Source organism: Cheilinus undulatus, linkage group 14 (genome assembly GCF_018320785.1).
Source record: "Cheilinus undulatus linkage group 14, ASM1832078v1, whole genome shotgun sequence".
Classification (NCBI taxonomy): domain Eukaryota; kingdom Metazoa; phylum Chordata; class Actinopteri; order Labriformes; family Labridae; genus Cheilinus; species Cheilinus undulatus.
In genome coordinates this window covers 45,491,905-45,518,401 of record NC_054878.1, presented here as the reverse complement: position 1 = coordinate 45,518,401, position 26,497 = coordinate 45,491,905, and the positions used below count along the sequence as shown (strand labels likewise).

At 38.5% G+C, this 26,497-nt stretch overlaps 2 protein-coding genes and 1 long non-coding RNA gene across 3 annotated transcripts in view; 2 read left to right on the top strand and 1 right to left on the bottom strand.

Annotated features, from left to right (window-relative positions):
- Nucleotides 1-1,222, top strand: part of LOC121521371 (interferon-induced protein 44-like) — a 7,039-nt gene extending 5,817 nt beyond the window's left edge. The window contains exon 8 of the mRNA XM_041805323.1: nucleotides 254-1,222. Within this exon, the coding sequence (XP_041661257.1) occupies nucleotides 254-439 (186 nt within the window). The 3' untranslated portion in view covers nucleotides 440-1,222. The remainder of the gene's footprint in view (nucleotides 1-253) is intronic.
- Nucleotides 1-26,497, bottom strand: part of LOC121521376 — a 27,960-nt gene extending 1,463 nt beyond the window's left edge. Inside the window, exons 1-4 of the long non-coding RNA XR_005992848.1 lie at nucleotides 26,414-26,497; nucleotides 25,545-25,646; nucleotides 22,531-22,576; nucleotides 21,031-21,105 (exon numbers count right to left, since the gene is read on the bottom strand). This is a non-coding gene — a long non-coding RNA (uncharacterized LOC121521376). The remainder of the gene's footprint in view (nucleotides 1-21,030; nucleotides 21,106-22,530; nucleotides 22,577-25,544; nucleotides 25,647-26,413) is intronic.
- On the top strand, nucleotides 6,863-20,828 carry LOC121521372 (interferon-induced protein 44-like). The gene is made up of 8 exons (XM_041805324.1): nucleotides 6,863-6,913; nucleotides 7,010-7,048; nucleotides 7,149-7,182; nucleotides 7,269-7,464; nucleotides 11,541-11,684; nucleotides 11,812-11,983; nucleotides 16,742-16,842; nucleotides 18,169-20,828. Exons 2-8 carry the CDS (start codon nucleotides 7,012-7,014, stop codon nucleotides 18,340-18,342), a joined length of 858 nt encoding a protein of 285 aa, XP_041661258.1. The 5' UTR covers nucleotides 6,863-6,913; nucleotides 7,010-7,011; the 3' UTR covers nucleotides 18,343-20,828.

The window sequence follows — 26,497 nt, the reverse complement described above, 5'->3', positions numbered from 1 at the left end:
AGCATTGTTAGATAAATGAACAATTATATTTAGTATTATCAAGAAAAGATCTGGTCTCTTTAGTTAAGGTTACTGTGATGAAAGGCTTCTTCTTTTCTGCTGTTACTGGCAATTTCTGTCATGTGTTAGCATCAAGCTAATATCAAGCTAGTCTCTTGATACCCATTCCCAGTCTGACGTGGGATAGTAGAACAAGGTACAAAGATTTTCCTGAATCTTGATGTTTTGTAAAATTGTTCTTATTCTTTAACAGATTGAGGAGTTCAGTGCAAACACAGGAATCCCGAAGAACTACATCTTCCCAGTGAAGAACTACTCTGAGGAAATTGACCTCAATGATGACATTGACTGTCTGATCCTGAGCGTGCTGGGAAACTTGATCAACTTTGGAAGAGACTGCATCAAGTTTCGTGCAAATCAGTCCATCAGTGACGACTGATATGAATTAACAGCATTTAAATACTTCATGTTATCAGAAAAATAACTCAACGCTTTAATCGTTAAGATTTCTTCTACTGGCTACCAATAATTTTCATTTCTACTTCAACCAGCTTCACTCACCAACTTCCTCTGTTTTTTTTCCATCAGGTTTGTTCTTTAGCATATTTCTCTGAGAAACCTCTGTCAGATGTATGTGTTCTTAAACTGCTGAATTGATCTTAACTTGATGAATACCATGAGAAAGCCTGAGTCTGTTATTTTTCCTAATTAGCATAAAGAAAGCTTATGCATGACTGTAGTGCTGCAGTAATAGATTCTTTTTGTAGTCGAGTACTCTATCAATTCTTCTGATGATTAATTGAGTACTCTAATAAGAAATATTGCATTTTTTAAATCAGTTACTTTGGCTTTTTCAAGAGAAGTAGAACTAGTAGAACTCAACAAATGAGAAAAGAAGCCTGGTCCCTTAAATGAACTACTTCTTTGTTAAAAGTTGTTATGAACAGGTTCTCTAAAGAAAATATATTTTACAAAGTGCAATGAAGTTCTGATGACAATTTACATTTCTTAAAGTTACAAGGAAAGAAAGTTAAATAATTACATTAGATTATGCCATATTTGGGTTTTTAGGGATCCTCTCCCAGGATTTTTTGGCTGCCAACACTTGTTGAATCTACTAAATCCCAAATTTCTTCAATAGGATTCAAATCCGGACTTTGACTTGGCCAGTCCATCAGTTCCAGTACTCCAGATTCCTTTTACCTTGGTCAAATAGTCTCTACACAGCTTTGAAGTATGCTTGGGGTCATTGTCTTGTTGGTATATGAACCCACGACCAATCAGATTCGGTCCAGAAGGGATTCCATGATGCACTAAGATGTTATGGTAGATGTTCTTGTTCATGACACTGTCCATTTTCAGTCATTTGCCGTTTCCACAAATGGAACCCCATACCATAATGAAATCTCCACTGTGTTTCACTGTGGGTGCAATGCATCTGGCATCATAACCTTCTCCAGCTTTTCTGCGGACATAAATATGACCATGCTGACCCAAGAGTTCAAACTTGGACTGGTCCGTCCACAGTATCTTCTTCCAGTCATCAACAGTCCAGTGTTTGTGCTCCCTGGCAAATCTGAGGCGTTTCTGGATGTTTGTAGGCCTCAATAATGGCTTCTTAGCAGCTATTCTTCCCTTTAAGCCTTGTTCCATCACTCAATTGCTTATGGTCATTCTGGAGACTTAGTGGAGAAGCATTCATTTCTGCCTGAAGATCACTAGTGGTCTTCCTTCTGTCTCCAGTACTTCAGATCTTGAGCTGTCTGACATCTGCTTCAGTTAACTTTGGTTTCCTGCCTCTTCCTTGGCGCATTTTGTAATTACCAGTCTCAGCAGTTGACTCCAAAGCATACTTGACCACACTGTGACAACACTTTATGTCTTTCCCTGTTTGTCTCAGAGACCATCCAGCATCATGAAGTGCTTTAACCCTTGGTCCCTTCTATGTCCGTTTTGAGGACATTCATCATTTTTATCATCGTTTTTGTTTTTTTTTTGTTTTTGTTTTTTTGAGTTAATAGTCACTTTTTTATAGATTGAGGCATCAAATTTGGCCAAAGTTATTATTTTTCTTCATATTAAAAAACATTTTAAAAATGAAAACCGTGTCACCCATAGAACGCCCATGACGCGAAATAGCTACATCCAGGCTTGTTTGTCTGAAATCAGACACATAGACTTCCATTCAAAACACGTTTTTTGACTGTGTGTCTAGGGCACCAAAACAACTTATAGCACCCATTTTTTGCAGTCAGTCAATCACCAGGGATCTAAATTTCACCATTAAACAGTGATCCAGTGTATAGTGCTGCGCACCATTTTAACCCTTTCAGCAGCGCAGACGTGTTCCTTCCATGTGCTCAAAATGTTCGGAGCACTACTTCACCCACTAAACATCATCAGAATTAAATGAACCGATTCATGCCACTAGATATGGATGTCTGAGAGTAGGCTACATGTGTAAGGAAAAGTTTGTGTACTCCTACGTGTGTGATCGGGTGCGAATCTGCGTGTATGTTTACAAGTGGACATGCCGTAAGTGAAGTGTTTACATTAGGATATGTTACCTGTGGATTCAGCCTGGGACTAAGAAAGAGGGACATTTGGACATTTGGACAATTTGAACTTTGCCCTCACTTCATAGCAAGTGGATTTACAAGCATGAGGATGCACGCGTCCTTTCGATCAATAGGTAAAAATATATCATATCTCAAAGATGCAGTACATTTATATCTGCGCGTAATCGGCATATTTGTGGTCACATTTTGGTTAGAGATGGAAATGCGTGCGTTTGTGGTTCATATTCTACATATGTCCTCTGATTCTTTATGCTTGTACATGAAATAAACCTAACATGAACAAATGCATTCACTCGCATTAGATTTGGTAGAGGAGGAGCCGTGAGAAAAGGAGGGTAAAACTGGCGTGTTTTACGCACGGATGGACTCATCTGTTTAGCATGGACGAATCCAAGTCATAAGCATACATGTAACATGTAACAATGGATTTTGTTTTTTTTTTCAGATGTCTGGGTTGAAGTTGTTGAAGAGATCTGAAGCAGTGAAAGTTTAAAAAAAAGTTGAAAAATTAGTATTTTATTAACACCTTTCTGTATGTCTGTTTTCGGACAAACAAGGACAGATGTAGCTAAAATATGGCATTCGGGACAACAGAAAAAAATTTCAATGCATCAAAATCAGTTTTACTACTCATCATTGGCATGGCCCAGACTCTATTTATTGAAAAAAATACTTTTTTCTAGATCATTTTATGTGGGAATTATGGTTTTTTTGTGTTTTTTTACCATAAAAAATAGCAGTGACGTGGTGTACAATAACTGGCATAAAAAGGGTGTAACATTGAATTTTTTAGGGTTTTTTTTTTGTTTTTTTTTTAGTGGTCAGGTTTGAAGCTGTTGAAGAGATCTGAGGCAGTTAAAGTAAAAAAAAAATGTTGAAAAAAGATTATTTTATTAGCACCTTTCTGCATGTCTGTTTTCAGGACAAACAAGGACAAATGTAGACAAAAATTACAAGGGACCGAGGGTTAATGCAGACTCTTTCATTTTCAGTGGGCTCTCCACGTTTTACAATTTTGAAGAGGAATGAGGAATTTCAAAATGAATTCACCCAATTTGAGCCGGCTCACTGGGCCTCTCTGAGAAGTCAGAAATGAATCAAGCATAACATTCAACCACTAAAACTCATTTTTCTGTTCAGGAATGCAAGTAAACTATAATTTGACATATTAATCAAGAAATATTAATGTGTTTTACTATTTTTTCAGTTTTTTTGTAAATCAGTACATTTGAAAATCCATGGATAACAATAATAATTATATTCTAATATTCAAAATACCATTTCAGTTAAAGTGCTTCTACATATTGGTGTATTAACCATTGCAGAAACATAAAAAATGATTTTGGTAATTACCAATGCTGTTAATTTAGGACAGCTGTGGCATAAACCTTACTTTGGGTGGTGGTCTAATAAATTTGTTAGGCACTGTAAATTATTCAGGATGCTGAAATGTTTTGAAAAATACCCTGTAATCAAGACGTCAGTGCACTCAATTTAAATAATTTAGAATTAAATGTATAACATGACTGCGCGAGGGAGAGGGGATGGGGGGGGCACCAAAACAAGACTTAAATCGTGAAGCCTGACGGTGAAACTGTTGGGTCAGTCAGAGAAGTTTATGAAATTCCCTTAACTCCCTGGTCTCACTCTAGCAAGTCAAGGCGACATCAACTCCAAGATCTGTGTAGGTTTACCCATGCAGACATAGTGCCATATAATCCATAAAGCCGCAACCAGTGGATGTGTAAAAAGGCAGGACGCATGCCTGGCAACATCACTGCATCAACTTCTCTTCCTCTGTGATTTTCAAGCCTCGTATTATGCCTGTTACGTTACAGTAACAGTGAATACGACATAATATAGGTATGTAATGTCTATGACAGCGAAAACAAGTACATTGTGCCACACAAATAGAAACACAGCACGCCGTGCAATACACAGCGTGCGATGTCCAGGCTGCAGCATGGGCATATACAGATAGAGGACTGATTTAAGCTAAGCCTCGAGGCAGATAATTTGCCTCAAGGAATCTTTTGATTCAAATCACCCGAATAATTCGAGAATCGTTTCAGCCCTACATTACTGTGTATTTATCTGTTTTCTTACTGGCAGATGAGTATAGTTTTTGTTACCCTGGGGGCTGGTCCGGGAAGGGACATCCAACATTACTACTCCACTAATAAGAAAACAGAAAAAAAACATAGTTGGCAAGCAGTGTTGGGCATGTTACTTTTAAAAAGTAATTAGTAATAGTTACTAGTTACTTCTCCCTAAAAGTAAGTGAGTTAGTAACTGAATTACTCCACCAGGAAGGTAACTACTTACTTTATTACTCTTTTTTTTTCTTTAAGTTTAAATATGTCTAAAAATTTGGATTTTTTTTCCTAGCAGGTTTCACAAGCCAGTTGCATAGAGTAGAACTGCATAGACAGGTACTTGCACACAATTTTTAATATTTATGCATCCATGCATGGATGGATTCATTCATCCACCCAGCCAACCCAGTCATCTACTGTGACCATCTTAGCCCTTAAACCAGTGATTGTATCTTAAAAGTAAAAGCTTTTCAAACTTCTGGTCAGAGAGCCTGTTCCTCTCTGGAGTAAAAACGAGCTTCCCCAGGCTATACAGTCTCTCCACAGGGGAACTAGATGGAGTGGCTGCTTTGTATTTGAGTGAAATTTTCTTTACTAGTGGAAATCCATTAAGTCTGTCCATCCCTTGTGCTCCTGGTTTTCTTTTGTTTTGTTTTTTTTCTTTTCTTAATGTTTATGTGAATCCTACCTGATGTCATCACTGGTCTCCTCTATAGCAGATGCCATCACCGACCTCATGTCTGTCTCCTTCACCCCTTGCCTGTGTTCTTCTCCGCTAAGTCATATGGTCAAGCATTATTTAATAGCGTTGAATAAATTACACATCTTGTTAATGTTAATAATTGATTTAGTGACGGTAACGTGCTAGTCACATTGATCGCTTGTTTTAATGGACGTCAACAGGCGGGTTACTTTAAATAAACAAAGAATTGTGGGTCATCTGTTGTTCTCTCTTTTGGTAAAGGACAGTCCACTGTTCCGACTTCCACAGGAAATAATAAAGGAAGCAATGAAACTTCTTTCCTTATCATCAGAATTCAAACAGCCCTAATCATTGCTAACACTAAAACACTTCTGTGTCATTTCACTCAGTTATAGTGACCTTCCTAAGCAAAAAGAACTATTTGAAAGAAACTCCTGACTGAAACCACAGCTACCAGTAACCCCTTTGCTTTATACATACATTTAACAATACTTTTCAGATGGATCTGAAATAAAGGTCTGCCTTAAAATAGTAAGCCTCCTTCAAGTAAAGGTCTGTTGCCTTCAGCAGTTAAGTAAAGGTTACTATTTCAGGATATACAGGATTTAACTCTCTGTTCTGAGGTTCTGGTGTCAGTGTAATGCTTTATTGTGCTTTAATAAAAAAGCAAGAGGATATGCTCTGCTTCCTCAGTCAGTTCCTGTACTTCTGTACATAAACTTCCTCAAATATTCGTGGAAGTTATGCTACAAAGCTTGGGGGCACATTTCAGCATTCATCCGAGCAGCTAAAGAAGAAAACTGTCCTGAAGCATTTGAGGAGTGAGACGAGTGCCTATTACGCAGACAAAGTCTTTTTTTGCCTTTAGCCGTCAGTTGAAGGGAATGTGATGCACATTTCTGTTGTGCTTTTAGTTTATATTAGCCTTAAAAGAACTGGTGTATGTTTTTACACCAATGACGAGACCTGCATTTCTGCATTTTCATTTAAGTCTTGTAGTTTTAGATTCAGTTTATTCTTGTTTGCTATCAGCTGCGGCTTGAAGTTCTCAGTTCTAACAAGAAAGTAATGATAAAATGTCCAAAAACAAAACTGCAGCTGGATTTTCTATTGGCATGGGCACAGATGTAAAGGAAGGCACTGTGCTGTCAAAAATGTGGGGCTGGGTGATTTTCCAACTGATAACTTTGAAGAAAGAAAAAAAAAAGACTAAAATAATAATAATAATAATATCTTGAATTTATATAGCGCCTTTCAAGAAACCCAAGGACGCTTTACAGGAACACATAGACATGGACAAACTATGTGAGGGGTAGGATGAGTGTGAGGGGTGGTTTAGTGAAGACTGTAGGCTGTGGTGAACAGGTGGTGCTTGAGACGTTTTTTGAAAATGTCCAGAGACGGAGCGCTACGAATGTCTGCAGGAAGAGTGTTCCAGAGGGTGGGAGCTGAAAACGAAAGTGAAAGTGAACTACTCTGCTTATGCAACATGATCTGTTTGCTCTGAGACTCATTTCTCCGGAGAAACAATTCAGGTAAGAAGTTTTTCCTGTATTCATCCTCAAAAACATGTTTATTTCTCCATGAAATAAGCTGAATTGAGACTTTAACTGGGGAAGTTTTATTCTCAGATATGGGAGGAACACCATCCAAACCTGAAGAAACTCCATGTAAGAATGTTTTTCGAACTCACAGTTCACTGTCATGGGAAATTGCAACTTGTGTCACAGTGCATGGGGATAATCTCTTGTCTTATGTGGACTTTCTCAGTTCTTGACAGACCATGGAGGGAAATAAATTGGAGGTAAGTGTATGAAAATATTTCCCCTTATTTTTGTATTTTGAATGACATCAGGGTTCAGTTTATTCTCTCTTTCCTGTCCTAAACAGAGACAAAGCTGGTGTCCTGCAGTCTGTGAAGGACTACAGACCCAATAATGAAGGACAGATCATCAGGATTCTTCTGTATGGCCCGGCTGGAGCTGGAAAAACCAGTTTCATCAACTCTGTCCAAAGTGTCTTACATGGTCGAATGTACGCACAGGCCATGACATCCCATTCAATTTCTGGATGTTTCACCTCAAAGGTATGAAAGCTTTTGACTGTTTAGATGAAACTTTTGAGTCATATTCTCTGCTAACCTCTAAAAATAAGACAAAAAATATATTATTGACTTTAAAGAAAAAAATGTGTTCATTTGTGATCTTAGTCAACAGTACTACATTATCCTCAATACTAGGGTGTAACCAGAACTACCGCTTTTGGGTGCTATTAGTGAAGTCAACATTCTGTTAAAAAAGTGGGCAGTTACTGTTGATAATGACAGATGGGACCACATAAGTCACAGAGCATCAGATCAGCCAGAATATTTTTTTAATTAATCAGCTGCAAAATTTACTCTAAACTCTTCTATTTGATACCCATTAAATACGTTGTTTTTGTAAATTCATTTGAACTTTACTTACGTTTTACATGTTTTTATTTCTACACTATAGCTGTTCCATAGATAAACCTATTTAGGCCAGTCTTACACAGTGCAATTTATGTGCTCACACTATATGGTTTGATGGTTGTGCACAACCTCAGTGCTCACTCTGTATGAGTGAAGCCGGGACAGTGACAAGAGTTTCCTCAAAACCTACTATATGGCTGACTGCAACTATCTGGGATGCCTGTTGTAATGCTAAAGCTTTTGGTATGGCTCTATGCTCTTGATTTAAAAATAAATGTGGCCCAGTTCTGACTTAAGCTGACGCTTTCCCACAACTACATCCATGATTTGTCCATGTATTATGTGGATATCAACCATAGTATATATAAACTTAGAACAAAAAGTAAGGAAATTTGTGTTTTGTACATTATTTCTTTGTTGTAACAATGCTTCTTGGTAATAAATCTTATACTGATGAAAAGCCTGTTTATTAACCTTTTAAATGATGCCACATTTGCAGGGAACATGCATTTGTGAGATGAGCAGCAGAGCTGAGTATGTGGGTTGCGCCCATGAAAAATGTTTGACTGATCTGGATAGGGTCCATCGGTTGGACAACTTCAAGCTGGTGTTCTGCAAAACCAAGTTGCGGCATTGTTTGGAGTGAACCCTAGCACCATCTCCAAACTGAAAGCCAAGTTCCATATAATGGGGAATGTCAGAGACAGACCGCGAAGTGGGCGTCCCAAGAAGACGACAAGAATACTGTTTTCTCACCCTGTCAGCAAGAACTCTATCCCCCAAGATGACAACACTCGCCCCCACAGAGCGGGGTTTATCAGAGACTACCTCCAGAATTTGGGAGTGGAGCGGATGGAATGGCCTGCCAGCAGTCATGACCAACCCCACTGAACACTTGTGGGATCAGCTCGGGTGTGCTGTTCGTGCCAGAGTGACCAACACATGTTGGCTGACTTGAGACAAATGCTGGTTGAAGAATGGCAGTGTTTCCCCTTTATGCATTTAAATGCAGCGTCCTGTTTTGAGTCAATACGGGCCGTCAATCAGAGGTCGAGTACGGCAGGTCTTCTCTTTGCAAAAGAAAGTGGGAGGGAGAGGTGACAGCTTCAGACACTCGCGGCGCAAAAGCATTTATGTATACACGGAGGTGAGCAGGAGAAAATCAACTCCTGCACTCCTCTAACCTCTGCGCCCCTTGTTCGTGAAACAGTCTACCCTCATCTTGTCGCTCTCTGTCTCCCTCTCCCCCGGCACACGCACAATGGGAGCCCAGCAAGATGTTGAGTTTACACAGCACTCAACGGACAGGATGTAGAGATAGAGCCCTGCGTCAGACAGCTAATTCCCTACCTGCCCGTTCCCCCTGATTTCCTGATCATTAACACCTGCCTATGCAGCGTGTGTCATCTCTCCCTCCCACCTGCACCCATAACATACGCGTCCAATTCCTCCTAAACACATAATGACAGAAGCTGCGTTCAGGTTAAGAAATTATAATATTGTGTTCACATAAGCACTGCCCTTGAAAAATACGGCTTTTCACTGTTCTCGTCAAAGTTTTCTCACTGAATGGAGCATGAAAGAAAACTCTCACATCCACATCAGTCATAACAGTGAGCAGCCTGAACTAATTTAACCCTGGTTATATTAATAAGAGTAATGTCAGGGTCATATTTACAGACTTTATGTACACATCGTTTGTTTTTGGGGTTTTTTAAAATTTATTTTTGGCCTTTTTGCCTTTATTTGATAGGACAGTGGATAGAGTCGGAAACAGGGGAGAGAGCAGGGAGTGACATGCAGGAAATAGTGCCACAGGCCGGATTTGAACCCGGGTCGCCTGCGTATATATGGCGTGCGCCTTAACCACTCGACTGCCGGCGCGCCGCATCATTTGTTTTTTAAGCCTTAGGTGGAATTATTTTCCTGATCATTGTTCGCGAGTGCCAAAAAGCACAGTGTACATCAGTGAGCTTCTACAGAGTTTGTTTTTATTCTGTTTGCCCCCTTCTGTCTCTGTCCTTGTCTGTAAATAAAACGCTTTGTGAAAAGAGGCCAATTTTGATATTTCCCCTCAAGTAACAGTATTATGGCTCAGTTATCTCTACACCAGTCCCTTCTTGTGTGTCATGGGGCACTTCAGAGCAGTGGAGATGCTTATACTGTATGTCTGCAGCGCTATGAAGAGCGTTAAAGCTGTGCACATTTAATGAATTAATTATTACACTGTGCCCTGTTTATTAACTTAAACAGTTTTAGTGCAAGCAAAAATTAAATTCAGACCTGATCCTAATGCAGCCCTCTAACTTGGTTCTTTTAGTAGAGCTAACAGAATAATTCTCGTTAAAAACTGCTGCAGGTGCTCTTGGAATACGTCTGTAATAATTATTTTCTAATGTGTTTATAACCCTACGTTTCTGACACTGTGCTGATATGGGGAGTAAATTTTGTGTGGTGGATGAGTTCATCAGTCAGACATGGAGCCATGGGGGGGCTTGTGGGGTCTAAGCCCCTAATGTTTTCTCAAAAAATTAATTCTTTAACGTTGGTAAAAGTACGTTATCTCTGAATACTGATGAATTTAAAAAGAAATATCTTGGATCATGATAAACAGATTGACCCCACTGGTCACAACATGGAAATTTCATTCTTGTTGCCAACTGAAAACCCCCCAAATCAGATGTTTTTTTTTTTTTTTTACTTTGAAAAGCTTAAAAGCAAAGCACACACGCTTCACCGCAACACTGAATGGGATGCCATCCCACAGCAGTGTGTGACCAGGCTGGTGACCAGCATTAGGAGGTGTCAGGCCATTGTGGCTGTGTATGGTTCTTCTACACGCTACTGAGGCTCCTGTTTGGTAAATAAATTAATTGTTAAATTGTCAGTATGTCTTGTTTCTTCAAGCTTCAGTCATCCAATCCACCAAACACCACACAAGAGTCAATGGCAGAATCAGCTGTTTGGCATTGGCAGAGAAGATCTGGTACATTTTTCATGGGCACAACCCATATACTCAGCTCTGCTGCTCATCCCACAAATGCATATTCCTTACAAATGTGGCATCATTTAAAAGGTTAATAAACAGGCTTTCCAATGGTATAAAATGTATAGCCAGGAAGCATTGTTACAACAAAGAAATAACGTACCAAATACAAATTTCCTTTTTTTTTGTTTTAAGATTATAACAGATGTAGCCAGAGTGTGAGTTTGTACTCACAGCCACGTAACAGAGACAGAATTGAAAAGTTGCTCTCCGTCTCTCCATTTTGGCTCAGCATGTGCTTTATGAAGCTCTCTGTCAGGTTGGATTGATCCAGAAGGATTTTAAAGGAGTGACAGAATACAAAACAATTTGCCACATTGTATAAATTTGGCAAAAGAAAAAAGAAATGAATACAAATAAAACACACAGACTCATTGTACAAGGTTCAAGGGTGTGATGTGTTTTTGGGGGGTTAGGGATACGAAAATAGTGGACAAAGTGTATTAAGACATTAATATGATATGTAGTGAAAACTACCTCATTCTCACTCTCTTCCTTTCTCTTGTAGGAAATGAGCTCTCTTTTCGTATCCCCTTGACTGCGTAGTATTTTCTCTATCCTGTTGTGTTTTGTCAGGCTCTTTTTTTTGTGTCCCATTTTTCCAGTTAAAATCAGTTTACCTTTACACCACTAAATAGCACTGTTCTCCCTTTGCCCTTAACAGTACAAAACCTACAGGCTCCAAAAACAAGACGGCTCATTTTACCCGTTTGTTCTCAATGACACGATGGGCCTGAGCTACAACGGTGGCATCCTTGAGAATGATGTCAAACTGGCTTTGAAGGGACATGTGAAGGATGGTTACAGGGTAGAGTATCTGGAACCTTCTCTGTTTTCTATCCCTCAAACAAAGTGTCTTGTTGTAATGATTAACATTAACATCTGTTAGTTGTAATACATTTCTGCTTTAACTGAATTACAAATGTGTTTTCCAGTTCAAGCCTGAAACTGAAATAGCAGCTGATGATCCATTATACAACCAAAATCCAACTGACAACGACAAAGTGCACGTGCTGGTTTGTGTGTTTGATCCTTTTGATATATCTGTGATGCCACGAGATACTCTGCAGATGATCCATAACATCAGAGTAGCAGCGACTGAGCTGGGTAAGGATAGCAATGTAATGAGTTTAAAGTATTTTACTTCAATTGTAATTCACACCATAGTCAAGGATAATGGGGCAGCAGCTGGAGGCTACTCACCAAAATGACTTCCTGTCCTAACAGTGATGTAGAAAAAAGTCCACCACTGCTCCTTTGAATGTCTCACTTCAGTTTGATAACCTAAAGCACAGAAGACTAATGACTTGTCCACTAAGCTGTCTTTAGTTTTTCAAACACTTCAGTATTTAATTTACTGTTCAATTTTTGCCTCTTTTTTCATGGTTAAGCTAATATTCTAATCTTAAATTTAACAGAAGTTCCTTATTCCTTTGAAAATAAAAGCTGATTTTATCTAAGCAGGAAGTAAATTATCCTAAACCTAAGACTGTAAAAATTCCATAGAAAACAGAATGCAACTAAAAGTGAACTCCAAAAAAGTGTAAATATAAGCTGTGGATTACTGGATGTCAGCAAGTCATTTTGTACATGCACTTCTGCAGATTCCTTAAGCTTTGTTCATGGATCCGTGTCAAGGCTTAAACCACAGTTCAGTGTAGCTATGACGAGGCCTATGTAACGACAAGCACCCCCTCAAAAATGTAACTGCTGGGAAGAACTAGGAGGCTGCCAGTCTGAGTGATGTCTAAAGCAGGAAGGAAAAGGTACATGACTATTATAATCAAGTAAAAGTACAGTTACTCTGGTTAAAATGTAGCTAGGTAAAAGTAAAATTACTGATCTATAAAACTACTCAAGTAAAAGTAACAAGGATTTCATTTAAAGTGTACTTAAAGTACTGAGTTCTGAGTAGATACTGAGGAGCTGAACAGTAAAATCTGATCTTTCCTTATTGGCAAAAACAGTGTTAATTTTGTCAACTAAAACTATGACTAAAAATGTTTGTTGGCAGCCTTTTTTCCATGAAAAAAACTAGACTAATACAAACAAAAGTAGATCTGTGATGACTAAAATTGACAAAAACTAAGTTTAGTTTTCATCAAGATGACTAAAACTAGACTAAAATGTAGTGTAATTTTTGTCGGGCATTATAAACTGTGACATTTCTCCACTGTGGGTAAATCTGTCAAAAAACAGTGCATCTGTATTTCTTTTGTCCCTCAGCTGTAGAAAGCAGGGACCCCAGGTTTGGCAGGGTGCATAAAACACGGTAGCATGCTTTGGGAACCTGATTTAGGGCCAGCCACACACTAGACAATTTTCTAATCTGAAATGATTTTTAGAACCGTGGGAGACCACAGACTTCAAGATAATTTCCAAAGATTTTTCATCTTTAATCCTGTGAATGCACACACTAGATGACTCAGCCAGATTGTTAGATCACTGGAGATCGCACACCTGCTGACCTGCCTACAACAGTGCGCGATCACGTGACTTCAGAAAAAAAAAACACGGATGTCTGTTGATACCACCTTGCTGTCTCTCCACAACAGGCTGTCCTGGCATTTGTTACAGGAGCAGCAAAAATCATAAAACAATGGGTAACACTCAGGACGAAATCCTGACTGAAATTAAGGTACAGTTGTGTGAAAGTACGTATGAGCCATCTGGTGATGCTTGATATTTACGATTCAGGGTCTGGGAGGCTACGACTCAATTTAGAGCAGTAAATTAATTGTGTTGACACCACACACATGCAGACTACTCAGACAATAATCATTTGTGACGAGGCTCCAGTCGGTATATGTCCCCACAATTGTCGGGGGGGTCAAATCTTGCCTAAAATCAGGTTTAAAATCCTGTAGTGTGTGGCCGGCCTTAGGCAAGAGAATAAATGCTTGCACTAAAAGTAAAGACTAAATGTGAGGACTTTTAATGGACTAAAACTAGACTAAAATGTTTTGAGTTTTCGTTGACTTAAACTAAACTACAACTAAAAAGGACAGAAATGACTAAAGACTAAAACTAAGACTAAAATTAAAAATAGCTGCCAAAATTAACACTGCAAGAACAAGAGAATAGATTCCCAATCAGGTTGTTCAGGTAATGTCACACCCCTATAACAAAGTAAAACAAACAGCAAAATGACAGTGTTAATTAAACTCATGTAGAGATAAACACTTTAAAAGTGTCTTTGGGTCAATGACGTGACGTGTTCATTTTGGTGTCCAAAGCATATTTTTAATATTGAAATACATACTTTTGGTGTAAAAGTACATAATATGATTTTGATTCCACCCTCTTTCATGAGTACTAGTAGAATATATTATGAGTAATAGAAATTTGAGGATTTACGGAGCTCAAAACTGTCAAAATGTCATTCGGAGTAACTGTCTGCACCTAAAATCAAGGTGCAAACTTGCTCAAAAAACATTTAAAATCTTAATAAAACTTTAAATTTGTCCATTGGGCATAATTGTGTGGTTGTTTAGAAGTATGTATAAACATATTGTGAGAATACTCCATTTCATTTTAATGTGTGAAATACTTTTGTCCCAACTTTGGGATTTTAGCCTGTGTTATTCAGGATAACAAACATTCAGGATAAAATTTCCATCGTACGGAATTCTTGTAGTCATGTGACAGGAAGTTATATCAAAAAGGAGTTTCTTAAGAACCTTATGACTGTGAAAAATGTCAGTAAACCGCTTTAAAATATTGATAATTTGACCTTTTCGGTGACTGGTACAATGTGTCAGAAAATTGTGTGTCATACCAGACAACACTAAAAACACATAAATACTGTTGTTTTATTTCAAATGGGCAAACTTCATGTGAAAGATGACACAAAAATGTTGAAGATCAAGGTTGTAGTTTTTTGTAGGTGGCTAAGTAACTGCCTGTTAAATAAGCAGAATTATTTTTTTTGTCATTCAGGATAACAGTTTTGTCATCAGGGATAACAGTTTCTTTCTGTTGTCCCACAATGTCATTCCTTAGTTTGAGTGACACATGCATAATTTTGTTTTAATAACTTTTTTAAAGCTTCTTTGCAAAAAGAATATATTATTTCTTATTGATAACCCATTTAACATATTAATACAATATTAAAACAGATTTTTATGTTTTAAGGCATGTTTTGTCTTTGCATATTTTGCTCCCATTGATTACTATGGTGTTCAAAATTTCGAAGTCCGAGAAAAACCAAACGGGTGTGCGGATCATCACCAAAATCTAATCAATTCTTCCCTGTCACCTTCCCAATATTCCCTGAAAGTTTGGTGAAGATCTGACTTTCTGTTCTCGAGTTATCTTGTACACATACAAAGAAAGAAAGATACATAACCCCCTGCTGATTTCATCGGTGTGGGTAACTACACTTTGAAAGTGTTAAATATTTGGTATGGCGCTGCATGGCACCACAGGATGGTCTTCTTTAAGTCAAACAGCTGAACCCAAGCTGTTAGCTGTAATGTGATCCACAAAAATGTAAGTTCAAAAATACTGTATTTAATCTTTCTTGGTGTAGATCAGTGATTAAAAATAATGAAGATTATTAATAACCATACACTGCTGCAGAAGCAGCCATGCTAGGTGTAATTAAATCCAAGGAGGGGAAAACGTTCAATTTCATTTTTACTCCTTTGTATGTTAAATTGATGGAGCTAATCAGTGCGTTTGTTATTTTAGGCACTGTGGTATTCTGTATCTTTTTATAAGCTTCCTATAAAGTGAACTTACCGCAGGATGGAATTCTGCATTGGAAATAATATTTAATGCCAATCTTTATCTGTTTAAAAGCACACTGAACATTACTTAACATTCCCAGATCCAACATAATAGTTGGTTATTATTTCTCATATTAGGAGGGGAGAGAAGAGAGAGGAAAAGAGCGGACATCTGTGTGGAGAGAGAAACATAATTTGCACCTGTGTCCTGTAGTAATTGTCCACTTACACGAGAACAATGCAGAACAACTGTAAATCACTTCACTTGTATACATCGCCCTATAAATGGTGTTTGAGCTAAAGCATTTTAATGAAAGATTAAATAAGTGGATGTTGAGGCAACCCCAAATGTTAAAGCATATGCACAACAGTTTGTTCAAAATGACAAATGAGTTTTCTTTTTCTGTTTTATTGCCCCCAAAAACAAGTGAGATTCTGCACGGTGTATGTGTGACAGACTGACCCAGATTCAGCAGTAGTACCATGCAGACATTCAGCTGACAGGATGTTTATCAAACACAGTCAGACCTCAGAGGAAAACTCACAGAAAGGAGTGTTGTCTGTAACATGGGGATGCATGTTTATTTTCTCAGCTAAAGCTCAGTCATTCCACTGATTCATCAGATGAACGTGTCTGTGGTTTTAGCTTTTAATCAGAGTGGAGAGTCCCTGACAACACGACAGCAACAAGCAGATGCACGACAATAAGGAGCAGGGGACTCAGGCTGAATTAATGTGCTATGTGTTGGATGTTTGCCAAATCATACTTTGGAAACTTTTACCTGTGTTCTGACCATCAGCGCTCCTCTTTGCTGAAAGTTTCTCCCTTCAACTCCGCGGCCTCGACATCTACCAAAGGTTGCATATTGGCAACAATAGCACAATCAATAACTTAGGAGCAAGCTGCTCTAAAACCAAAAAGGTTCAGGTCTTTTGTGAAAACATCAAGAGCTTAAGCCCATGCAGCCACCCCCTAGCTCCGCCGATGATTATAAATAAGATTATTCAGGAGGAAGTCTTGTATTTCAGTGATTAATCAGATTTGAAAAATTGATCCTTTGACAGCCTTGGTTCTACTCTACTGTTCTTGTACTTTTGAAGTGTGACTCAGTAGTTTTCTGTCTTTTCCTGTCAGAGATTCCTCAAGTCGTCATTCTAACCAAGATTGATGACGCCTGTCCTGAAATCAAAAAAGATTTGAAGTGTGTCTACAAAGACAAAGAACTGAGGAGGAAGGTATGTTTCGAAAGTGATAGAAATTATTTTCACCCAAAGAATCATAGGAGTCCTTTGTCAAAAGTCCAGTAAATAAATATGCAATCCAAGGGATCTATATGTATCCCCAGCATCCATTTCCAGTGGGATTTGGCATTAACGAGAGTTGTCCCTGGTTACCATTTCTGTCTGAGATTTTCATGATCACGATCCCAAGGCACAGGGGTCTGGTTGTCTGCCACAGGGGCCACAAAAATGCATCTTTACCATTCTATTGGCTTTATCAGCTGAAATTTGTTGCTATGTGGAGCCTTAAGTATACAAGCCATTATGTCAGAACCTGAGGCTATCCAGAACTCCAAATGGATTGCTAGGTCAGGGTCTACATGACAGATATGCATAGATTGATGTGATCTCACATGGTGGATGTTAACATTTCATCATGGAGCATGGTCTCAAACAGACCTCCTCCTCCTCTGTCCAGCTGACATTCAGTTCCCATTTCATTTCTGCACAGATTGTTTGTAACTCATAAGGTTCTCTATAGTCGAAAGTACTCTGTTGTATTTTGATGCTCTTGAACTGGTTTGAACTCTTAGGAGCACTGCTCAGATGGTGTTGCAATGTTTGGTCCATATCCTTAATTTTCCATAAATCCTGCAAACAACACAAACATGGTTTTCAAGTGGCTCCAAGACTCCACTGTGGAGGCGGATACCAGGAGTTGTTGCCAGAAGACCACTGGTGCCTGTTGTGGGATCTGTTAGTGGATACGAGCAGGAAGGAAGCCGTCAGGCTGGAAGAAGGAGGCCATTAGAGTTTGGATAGCCCAAGGGTCTCCAGAGGCAGCAGACAGGGGTTGGGTGGCTTGGTGAGCTGTTACTTGGAAATAGTAAACTGACACCTTTCAAGTCATCTGAGTATTTAAAACACTTTAAAGAGTGCAGGTCACACTTATCCATTCACACCCATTCACTACACTGATGGTGAAGGCTGCTATGTAGAGTGGCAATCAGTTACTAATCCCATTCATCCACATCCATACATGTTTACACCACTAAGAGAGCACGGGGAGTGAACTGAAAATAAGGGTCTTGCCGAAAGACACACTGACTTGTGACTGCAGAGGCTTGGGATTGAATCCTCAAACTTAGAATTGAAAGATAACAGACTCTGCCTGCTTAGCCATAGTCATCCTGGCTGGTGTAGGAGGATCTGGTCTCTTAAGGTCATTGTGATTTTCACCTGTTAATAACATCTTTATGTGTTAGCAGAAGGTGAACATAAAGGTTTCTAGATACAAAGATTTTCCTGACTCTTGCTCATTTTGTAATATTTTTTTAACAGATGGAGATGATTAGTGCAGAAACAGGAATTAAAATGAACTGCATCTTCCCCGTGAAGAACTACTCCGAAGAAATCGACCTCAATGATGACGCTGACTCTCTCATCCTGAGCGTGCTGGGAAAGTTGATCAACTTTGGAGAAGACTGCATCAACTGCAAATCAGTCCATCAGTGATGACTGATATTAATTAACAACATTAAAATACTTCATGTTATCAGAAAAATAACTGTTATGTGGAAATAAATGTATTGGCACGAGAGGAAGATTCAGAAACTTCACAGAGACAAGAAGACTGGGTTATCTCAGAGTTTTACTTTGAAGCTTCGGTCATTTGACAAATGCACAGGCCAAAAGACAATGAATGCACACACTGACAGTTATTTATACACTTGACGCCCGATCCAGGGAGTCACCCCATGTGACCACTTCAGTTCAATAAAAGTACATTCTTTGACCACTATTTCTGGTAGGGTGCCAACTAAGCCAAACATATCTTTGTTACATCATTCCATTACAGAACACAATATTTTCTCACTAACAATGTTTGAAATTTGAAGAAAAAAGACGTATTGGCAATTAAACAATTTATTTTACTATACAAACTCTCTGGCACCAACAACATGCCTACGCTGATCCCACAAGTGTTCAGTGGAGTTAAGGTCAGGCCATTCCATCATCTCCACTCCCAAATCCTGGAGTTAGTCTCTGATAAACCCCACTCTGTGGGGGTGAGTGTTGTCATCTTGGAGGATAGAGTTCAGTCCCAGACTGTGGATATATGTGATTGCCTCTGGTTGTAGAATCCCATCTCCATATCTCTCTGCATTGAGATTTCCTCCAATGATCACAAGCCTCACACCATCACACTGCCTCCACCAAATATGTAACTCTGTTGGTGCAGCAATAAGCATAGCATTCTCTGTGTCTTCTCCAAACTTAAACCCTATGATCCAACTGCAGGTGACAAAATCTGGAACCATCAGTAAATATAACATTCCTCCACATGTTCAGGCTCCAGAACATGTGTTACCAACACCAGCGCAAATGGGCCTGACGGTGAAGGACTGTCTGGACGACAGCCGCCAGCCAGATTGTCTTAAACCTTGACCTCTGTAGAAGACAGCCTACAGTTCCTTAGAGCTGACAGTGTGAGGAAAAGGTCTTCTGGGGTTTCATCTTCTTGGGACACCCACTTCGAGGCCTGTCTCTAACATCCCCTGTTATATGGAACTTGGCCTTCAGTTTGGAGATGGCACTAGAGCTAACTCTAAACAATGCTGCAGCTTGGTTTTTCAGAACACCAGCTTGAAGTTTCCTTATCGCACAGGCCCCGTCTAAATCATTCAAATGTAGTATGCTGATTCCTGGAGCAGACACCTACTGACCACTGCAGCAGGACCCACGCTCACAAGTGCTGACCATCAGGTGCCAACCAAGCACCTGATATGCCAGTGGGGTTAACAGAGGCTCAAAACAAGAGTCAATAGCAACAGCAAAAATATGTTGTTTGGTACTGGCAAAAAAAAAAAATCTGTTAATTTTTCATGGACGCAGCCCACATACACATACTCTGTGAGTGTCGTGTTTGTGTGTGTCATACAGCATCAAAGCCCTTGGTGCTGCGTAAAATACGCACAAATGGATGAAGAGACCAGCCACTTTTCAGTTATTTTGGAGGGAAATTTGAGCTTTTGTGTGCCGAACAGCCTCTCTGTAACAAGTCTAAATCATAAGGGCTAACTGACCAGCACGGTCAGAGTAAAGCGTAAGTTGTGACACTGGTAAATTCAACCTGCCATCGTGGCTAGTTAGAGTCATGCTGCTTCCCACCACGGCCGAAATCCACCCGCATTTGGCTAGTTGGCGGGTGTCAATGTCAAGCCCTGAAGGCATGTATCATTAATTAATTCTAAAAAGCTGAGCAAGATGGTTTAAAAGCAATTTCCTTCTTCAGTTGGTGAATGAGGCATCTGGTGAAGAAGCTTTGTATAATACACAGTTAAACAAAAAGCTTTATCCTTTAGTTAACCGCCTGTCTGAATCAAGCTATGATGACTCTCTTTTCTTTAATCTCCCATCGGCTAACATATCATAGGCTACTGTGACAAATATTTAGCATGAAATAAAAAAACATTTTGATGAACAATCACATTAAATCAAACAATATCAAACTCACTGTATCTTGAAAAGTGTGTTGAAGAACTTTTCTGTGAAAAGCTACCTGTTTTATTCCATAAAGTATTCAAAATCATAAATAAATCTGGCATATGTGGCAATATCTCCATTTTAAAAACTAACTGGTTCATCCTTGAGTCACAAGACGTTTGCAGAAAGTTGCGCTGTATTCTGTTGAAGCTGAAAAGTATTTGCAAATCACTGTGCTTGATTTTTATTCACACTTTACGTGGTCAAAATGTTTTTGGACTTAGAATTTTTAAATGTATGAAACACGTTGTACAAATGCTGTGTTTTATTTCAAGTCATGCAGCGATAGGGGGTTCTTTTAGCCATGATAAATCTTTTTTCTTTTAGTTCTGTATTTATATTTAGTTCAAATGCAGATTTATATCAGGTCTTTCAATGTCTGACTCCCAGTCTTAGATTTAGGCTACATCACCAAAAATGAAGCTGGTTTGAGTTTATGAGCAAAAATGTAACATGACCCCATATTAAATTTCATAAAACAGCATTAAAACATGTTAAGACTTTCTTAAACTTTTCCAAGTGCTGATATCAATCACTTCAGACTTACTATGACTGAGGATTTTATCAACTAGACTGCACTTCTTGCCTACAGAAAAAAAAGAGGAGCAGAGTGCATCACCACAGAGCTCCAGCAGAGGGAAGCAAGCATCTACTTACTCTGACCTGATGATGCTGATGGCTGAATCTTTTCCCAGACAGGATCTCCTCTCTAAGTGTCACACACATTTATGCCTTAGAGGGAACATAAATAGTTGTCTTACTGAAACTCCTTAAACAAGTTTAAATTTACTGCATTTAGTAATGGATAAAAAAAATTCAACATACCTCTGATGTGATCAAAATCTTTACAACAAAAATATTGTCTTTCCTCCCCATTCAATGTTTTGATTTTAACCATTATTTGGCCTCTTGTCAAAAATGACAGGGGATGGTATTGGCTTATGAATCAATCTAGCCATTAATATTTATTTGCATAGCACAAATTTATAACCAGTGTTATTCTGGACACTTTAGAAAGAGGGCCGGTCTAGACTGCACTCTTTGTTAAATTAGTTATAAAGATTCAGCATCCATGAGCTCAGCACTAAGTAACATTTAGCAAAATCACAGCAAAGAAGGAAACCTTGCTTCAGCAGGCCCATGTTGAACAGACAGAATGCTGGGTCTGGTGGTTCAGTAGGCATTGGTAATGTACAGATGGGGATAAAATTATAAGCCCCCTACTGAAAAAATGTCAGTTTCTCCCAAGAATTTCCCAAGCGCATAAAACAGAGCAAGATTTTTTCACTAGCTTTTCCACACACCCTAGTTTTATTCTGGATGCTTACATTTTTACTTTTCAAACAGAAACAATTTGTCTTTTATAAAAAACAAAAACAAACAGAGTCTAAATTATTAGCCCCCATGATGCTAAAAGTTTTGTGCCTCCTTTTTGCTGGATAACAGCCTGCAGTTGTTTGTTGTAGTTTAAGTCACAGACTAATCTCCTGAGGAATCCCAGCTCATTCTTCTTAGGCCAATCTCTAAAGTTCCTCCAGGTTTGATGGTCTTCTGGCGTGGACCTTCATCTTCAGTTCATCCCACAGATTTTCAATGGGATTCAACCCGGGACCTTGGTCAGGCCAGTCACTAAAGGCACATTCACACCAGAGCTGTTTGGTCAGCTTCAAACGAACTCTGCTCTGTTTGCCTGGATAGTCCGGTTTGTTTGGAGCTCACATGAACAGTTCTAAAGGGGAGTAATAGTTTAAACCATGGAAGTTTTTGGTTTTTGTAAATATTTTGTTTCAAAGTTAAAAATGTAAGCATCCAAAATAAAACTATGATCCTTGGAAAAGTATTTCCCAAGTGCTGTTAAAAATTCCTTTCTCTGTTTAACAGCGCTTGGCAAATACTTGGGAAAATCTGAAAATTTCATGAGGTGGCTAATAATTGCATCCTCTTCTGTAACACACTGTAGTTCAGGGTAAATTACACTCACTTCTTTTTTAGCCTCCTTTAAGTATATTCACTTCTATATCCCATCTGATACTCACCCTTGAGTGGTATGCTGTGTATTTTTTCCCAGGATGGCTAAAGTAAGACCCACCCTGCTATACCTCTAGTTGGCTAGTATTCATTTTAACCGTAGCAAACAGAGTTTGCAGCACTACTTACCATCAGTCTGCTTCAGGAATCCTCCTGTCATAATGATCCTGATCACCTGAAGGGCAGAAGCAGAAGCTGCGGGTTAATGTGCAAATACAAAAAAATCCTATTTTTAGGTTAAATGAATATGAAGCGAAGTCTACAACACAGGCATTTTTTATCCTTAGCTAAACACTATTATTCACACTAAGAAGTATACTTAAATACAGTATACTATTGGCACATTAAAAGCTGTGCAAGAATTGAGTGTAGAATGATGGACACTTCACTCTCAATGAACACTATATAGCGGTGACATAGCGGATTGTATTCTAAGCATGCAAGATGCTAGCAAACATCCACTAGCTAGCTAGCCTGTAGTTACTAACTAACTAACTAATTAGCAACAGCAGCACATTTCACTCAAGAAAAAGGCATTTAAGGCAAACTAAGTTTATGTTCTTCAAGGAAATAATGTCAGGATAAAATACAAGTTCAACACGGGATCAAGCTATGGGTGTCAAGCTGCAGAGTGCTGCAGACTGGGATTTGTCAACAGAACAACAACAAGCTAACTAATCCAATCACTTTATGGCTCACCAAAACTGCAAACCATCAACATCGTTGAAGATGAGGGGATTTAATATTTCTTTATTCAAACACCATACTTTTAGTTCTTTTATGTCATACTAAAATCCAAGTAAATGGTAGTATTTTAAATGTGATTAATCATGATTAATCACAGTGTAGTGATGTGATTAACTTGATTTGTGAAATCAATTAACAGCAACAATATGTACAGGATGAAGATATAGAGAATAGGATTTACTTCATTCACCCCACGTTAAAATTTGAATTATGTAGATAAAAAATGTTATTGTCATCATTTGGAGCAGGGGTGTCAAACTCAAGGCCCGGGGCCAAATCCGGCCTGCAAGACTGTATCATATTTTTGTTATAACCGGCCCATCAGTATGAGGTCTGCAGATTTCCTCAAGTATAAAATGTAAACATATCCTTGATGATTTAAGATTGATTGATTGATATCTTTATTTCGATCATGTAAATGACAACTTAAAAACTGTAAAAAAAAATACAAATAAGAACATCAAAAAATGAAAACAAAATAAGGCAGTAACTTGCATCTGCAAATTCTTAAGCATCTCAGATTACATGAGCGAAAAGGAGTAGGAAGAAGTATAAACTTATCTAATCCTAACCCCTTAAGATATCCTTGTTCAGTCATAAAATGTGAAACAGTAAGGAGTAAAAATATTTAGCTAGATAAGATTAATTTGTGTTTTAATTTCACATTTTCAATTTTGCATCTCACAGTTAGAACTCAAATTAGGATTTTGACATTTTATTTCACACTTTGAGCATTTCAACTCATAATTTGGACTTCTCATAGAACATTTTGAGCTTTAAGATTCATAATCCTAATTTTTTAGTCCTATTTTGACCTTTTGACTAATTATTTTGTATTTTACCTCATATTTTTCAACTCCAAACTTTTACTTCATAATTCCATAGTTTGACTTTTTAGACTCACAATTTTAAAATTTGAATCATATTTTGACTTTTAATTTCATGCTGACACATTTTATTCCATATTTTGATCTTTTAATTTTATGATTTTGTCTTTCTTTCTAATATATTTGCCTTTAAAAAACATGTTTCAATTTCATCTTTTGACCTTTTTAAACTAATAAATTTACTTTTCTTAGATTGTAAGCCTTTAAACTTACCTTTTTAACTTCTTAAAAATTGTTTATCTTCAGTGCTAAGGTTGTTTTTTTTTGTGTTTTTTTTCACTTTGTATTACTGGTGAAATGAGGTTGACAGTTTATGGTTGAAATGTGACCCTGTTAGGCCCTCAGGGTAGACCTGAATCCAGAATCCAGCCCCTGCTGTGATTAAGTTTAACTGACACCCCTGATTTAGCCCTTGATTTTAAAGCCAGAATTCTGATATTTTTCTCCAAATAGTTAAAAAAAATGGATCTCCAAAAAAATAATAATAATTTCAGTGGCCCTAATCTTCTTATGTGTCTTAGGGTGCTTTCACATTAGGCCATTTGATTCGCCACGCCGCAATTCCTCCCCCTCCCCCTTCCCCCGCAGGCTTGCTTTCACACTAGCAATATCGAACCATGCCAGGGTGCACTTGCGTATTTACTCAGTCTGAAACAGCAGGTGGTGGTATGCACCTAGCTGGTTTACAACCCCGCAAAGGAGGAGAAAGAAGAAAAAGATTGTTTTTGTTTTGACCCGGCAAAAAGTCCATCCTGCAGCCATGGATCATTAAAATTAATAACATGCCAGAAACTTCTCTCTTCCTATCTGTACATCTACTACAGCTCAGAGGATTAAATGGGCTCGCGCTGCAAAGATACAGCAGTTTTTGAGGTGACAGGAGACTTTTATTGCTTTTACACCTCCTCTTAATGACTCCAGCCTGTGTTCATCTGTAAGGTGAGTCACAACAGACCGTTTATTGACTGGATTCTGATGATTTCCGCCCTTTATTGAGGACAAATGTGAACAAACTGCTGCGCTGATTAAAGAAGTTTAGTTTTTACAATGACGTCATAAAGCTGATACGACCCTCTGTCTCGTATCCGAGCGCGGGTACATTCACATCTCATCCAAACCGTGCCAGAGTCCACTTGAATAGCGCCCGAGACCACCTCCCCAAGTGGGCCCAGGCCCGGTGCCCGGGCGCAGTTCATTTGCATTCACACTACCGAAATGAACCGGACTTTGGGCTCAAGTGCACTCGGATCCAGGACCGGGCCCCTGGTGTGAAAGCCATCTTAAGCTACCTGTGCCTCACTTTCTAAAGCCAGGTTAACCACAACACTGTGTAACTGCCTCATCCCACATTGAAAAATATGTTGATCACAGAATAAAATACAGTTCAGATCTGAAGCACTCTATCTTACAGTTCTGCGTGCTTACAATTCTTAATTTAGCCTATTTAATCTATAACCCATTATGAAAACAATGATAACAGAACAATGGCAAAAGTAGATGTACATTTACCTTGGAAGTCAGATAGCTGAGCTGGGAATGACATCACACCTGAGTTGAATGCGATCCAAAAACTGAGTTGGTAGCACTCAGATCCAGCTGGTCCCACATTAACTGGAATGCACCATAAAGTCACATGTAAAAGACTTCTCCGCTCTTTCAAAGTATAAGCTCAAGACAAATCTATTTTATAAATAAAGCAAGTAACCACTCAAGTGGACAAACTTAACTACTCTATGTAAATATCCTTCAAAGATTAATGTGGGTAATCTTATGAGCTAGTACATTTCTTTTTACTTTTAAACCACTATGAAACATCTATATTAACTGAAATACTTAACTAAAATCTATGAATAACAGCTTTATCAGTAAATCGCCATATTCAATCAGTAAAACAGAAGCATACAAAATAAGGTAACTGGGTTAGTTGGAAAGTTACCGTTCTGTTTCTGTATAACACAGCTTAACTACCGGTAGCATTGGCGCCAATAGCCGTTAGTATCGACATGTTAGCATTTAGCTCTTCTTTAGCTTTCATTCACTTCACAAAAACATATAGTTCAACTGCTGCTTAACATTTCCATTACTCAGTCACGTTCAACGCATTTTCTTACCAAATAAAGCAATGTTCATTGTGTTTTATAAATTAAAACTGAGTTTATGCATTTAACTGACTTTTCAGCTTGAGCAGAAAATAACGGGACAGCGTTTAACGGCGCGAACGTTAGTATCGGCGCCCGCCATATTGATAACTGCAGCTAGAGCAGTTAAACATAACGGTCTCTACAAGCTCTTAATACAGGCTGAAACTTTACTCCACTCCACTTTTACTGTTTATCTCAACCACTGTGATACCAGGGTTACATATATGGTCAGTTTACCTGTAAATAACAGAAGAAAGCCCCGACCATATCAGAAGAGCTCTGGCTAACGTCGTACTTGGACCATCTCAAACACGGACAGAT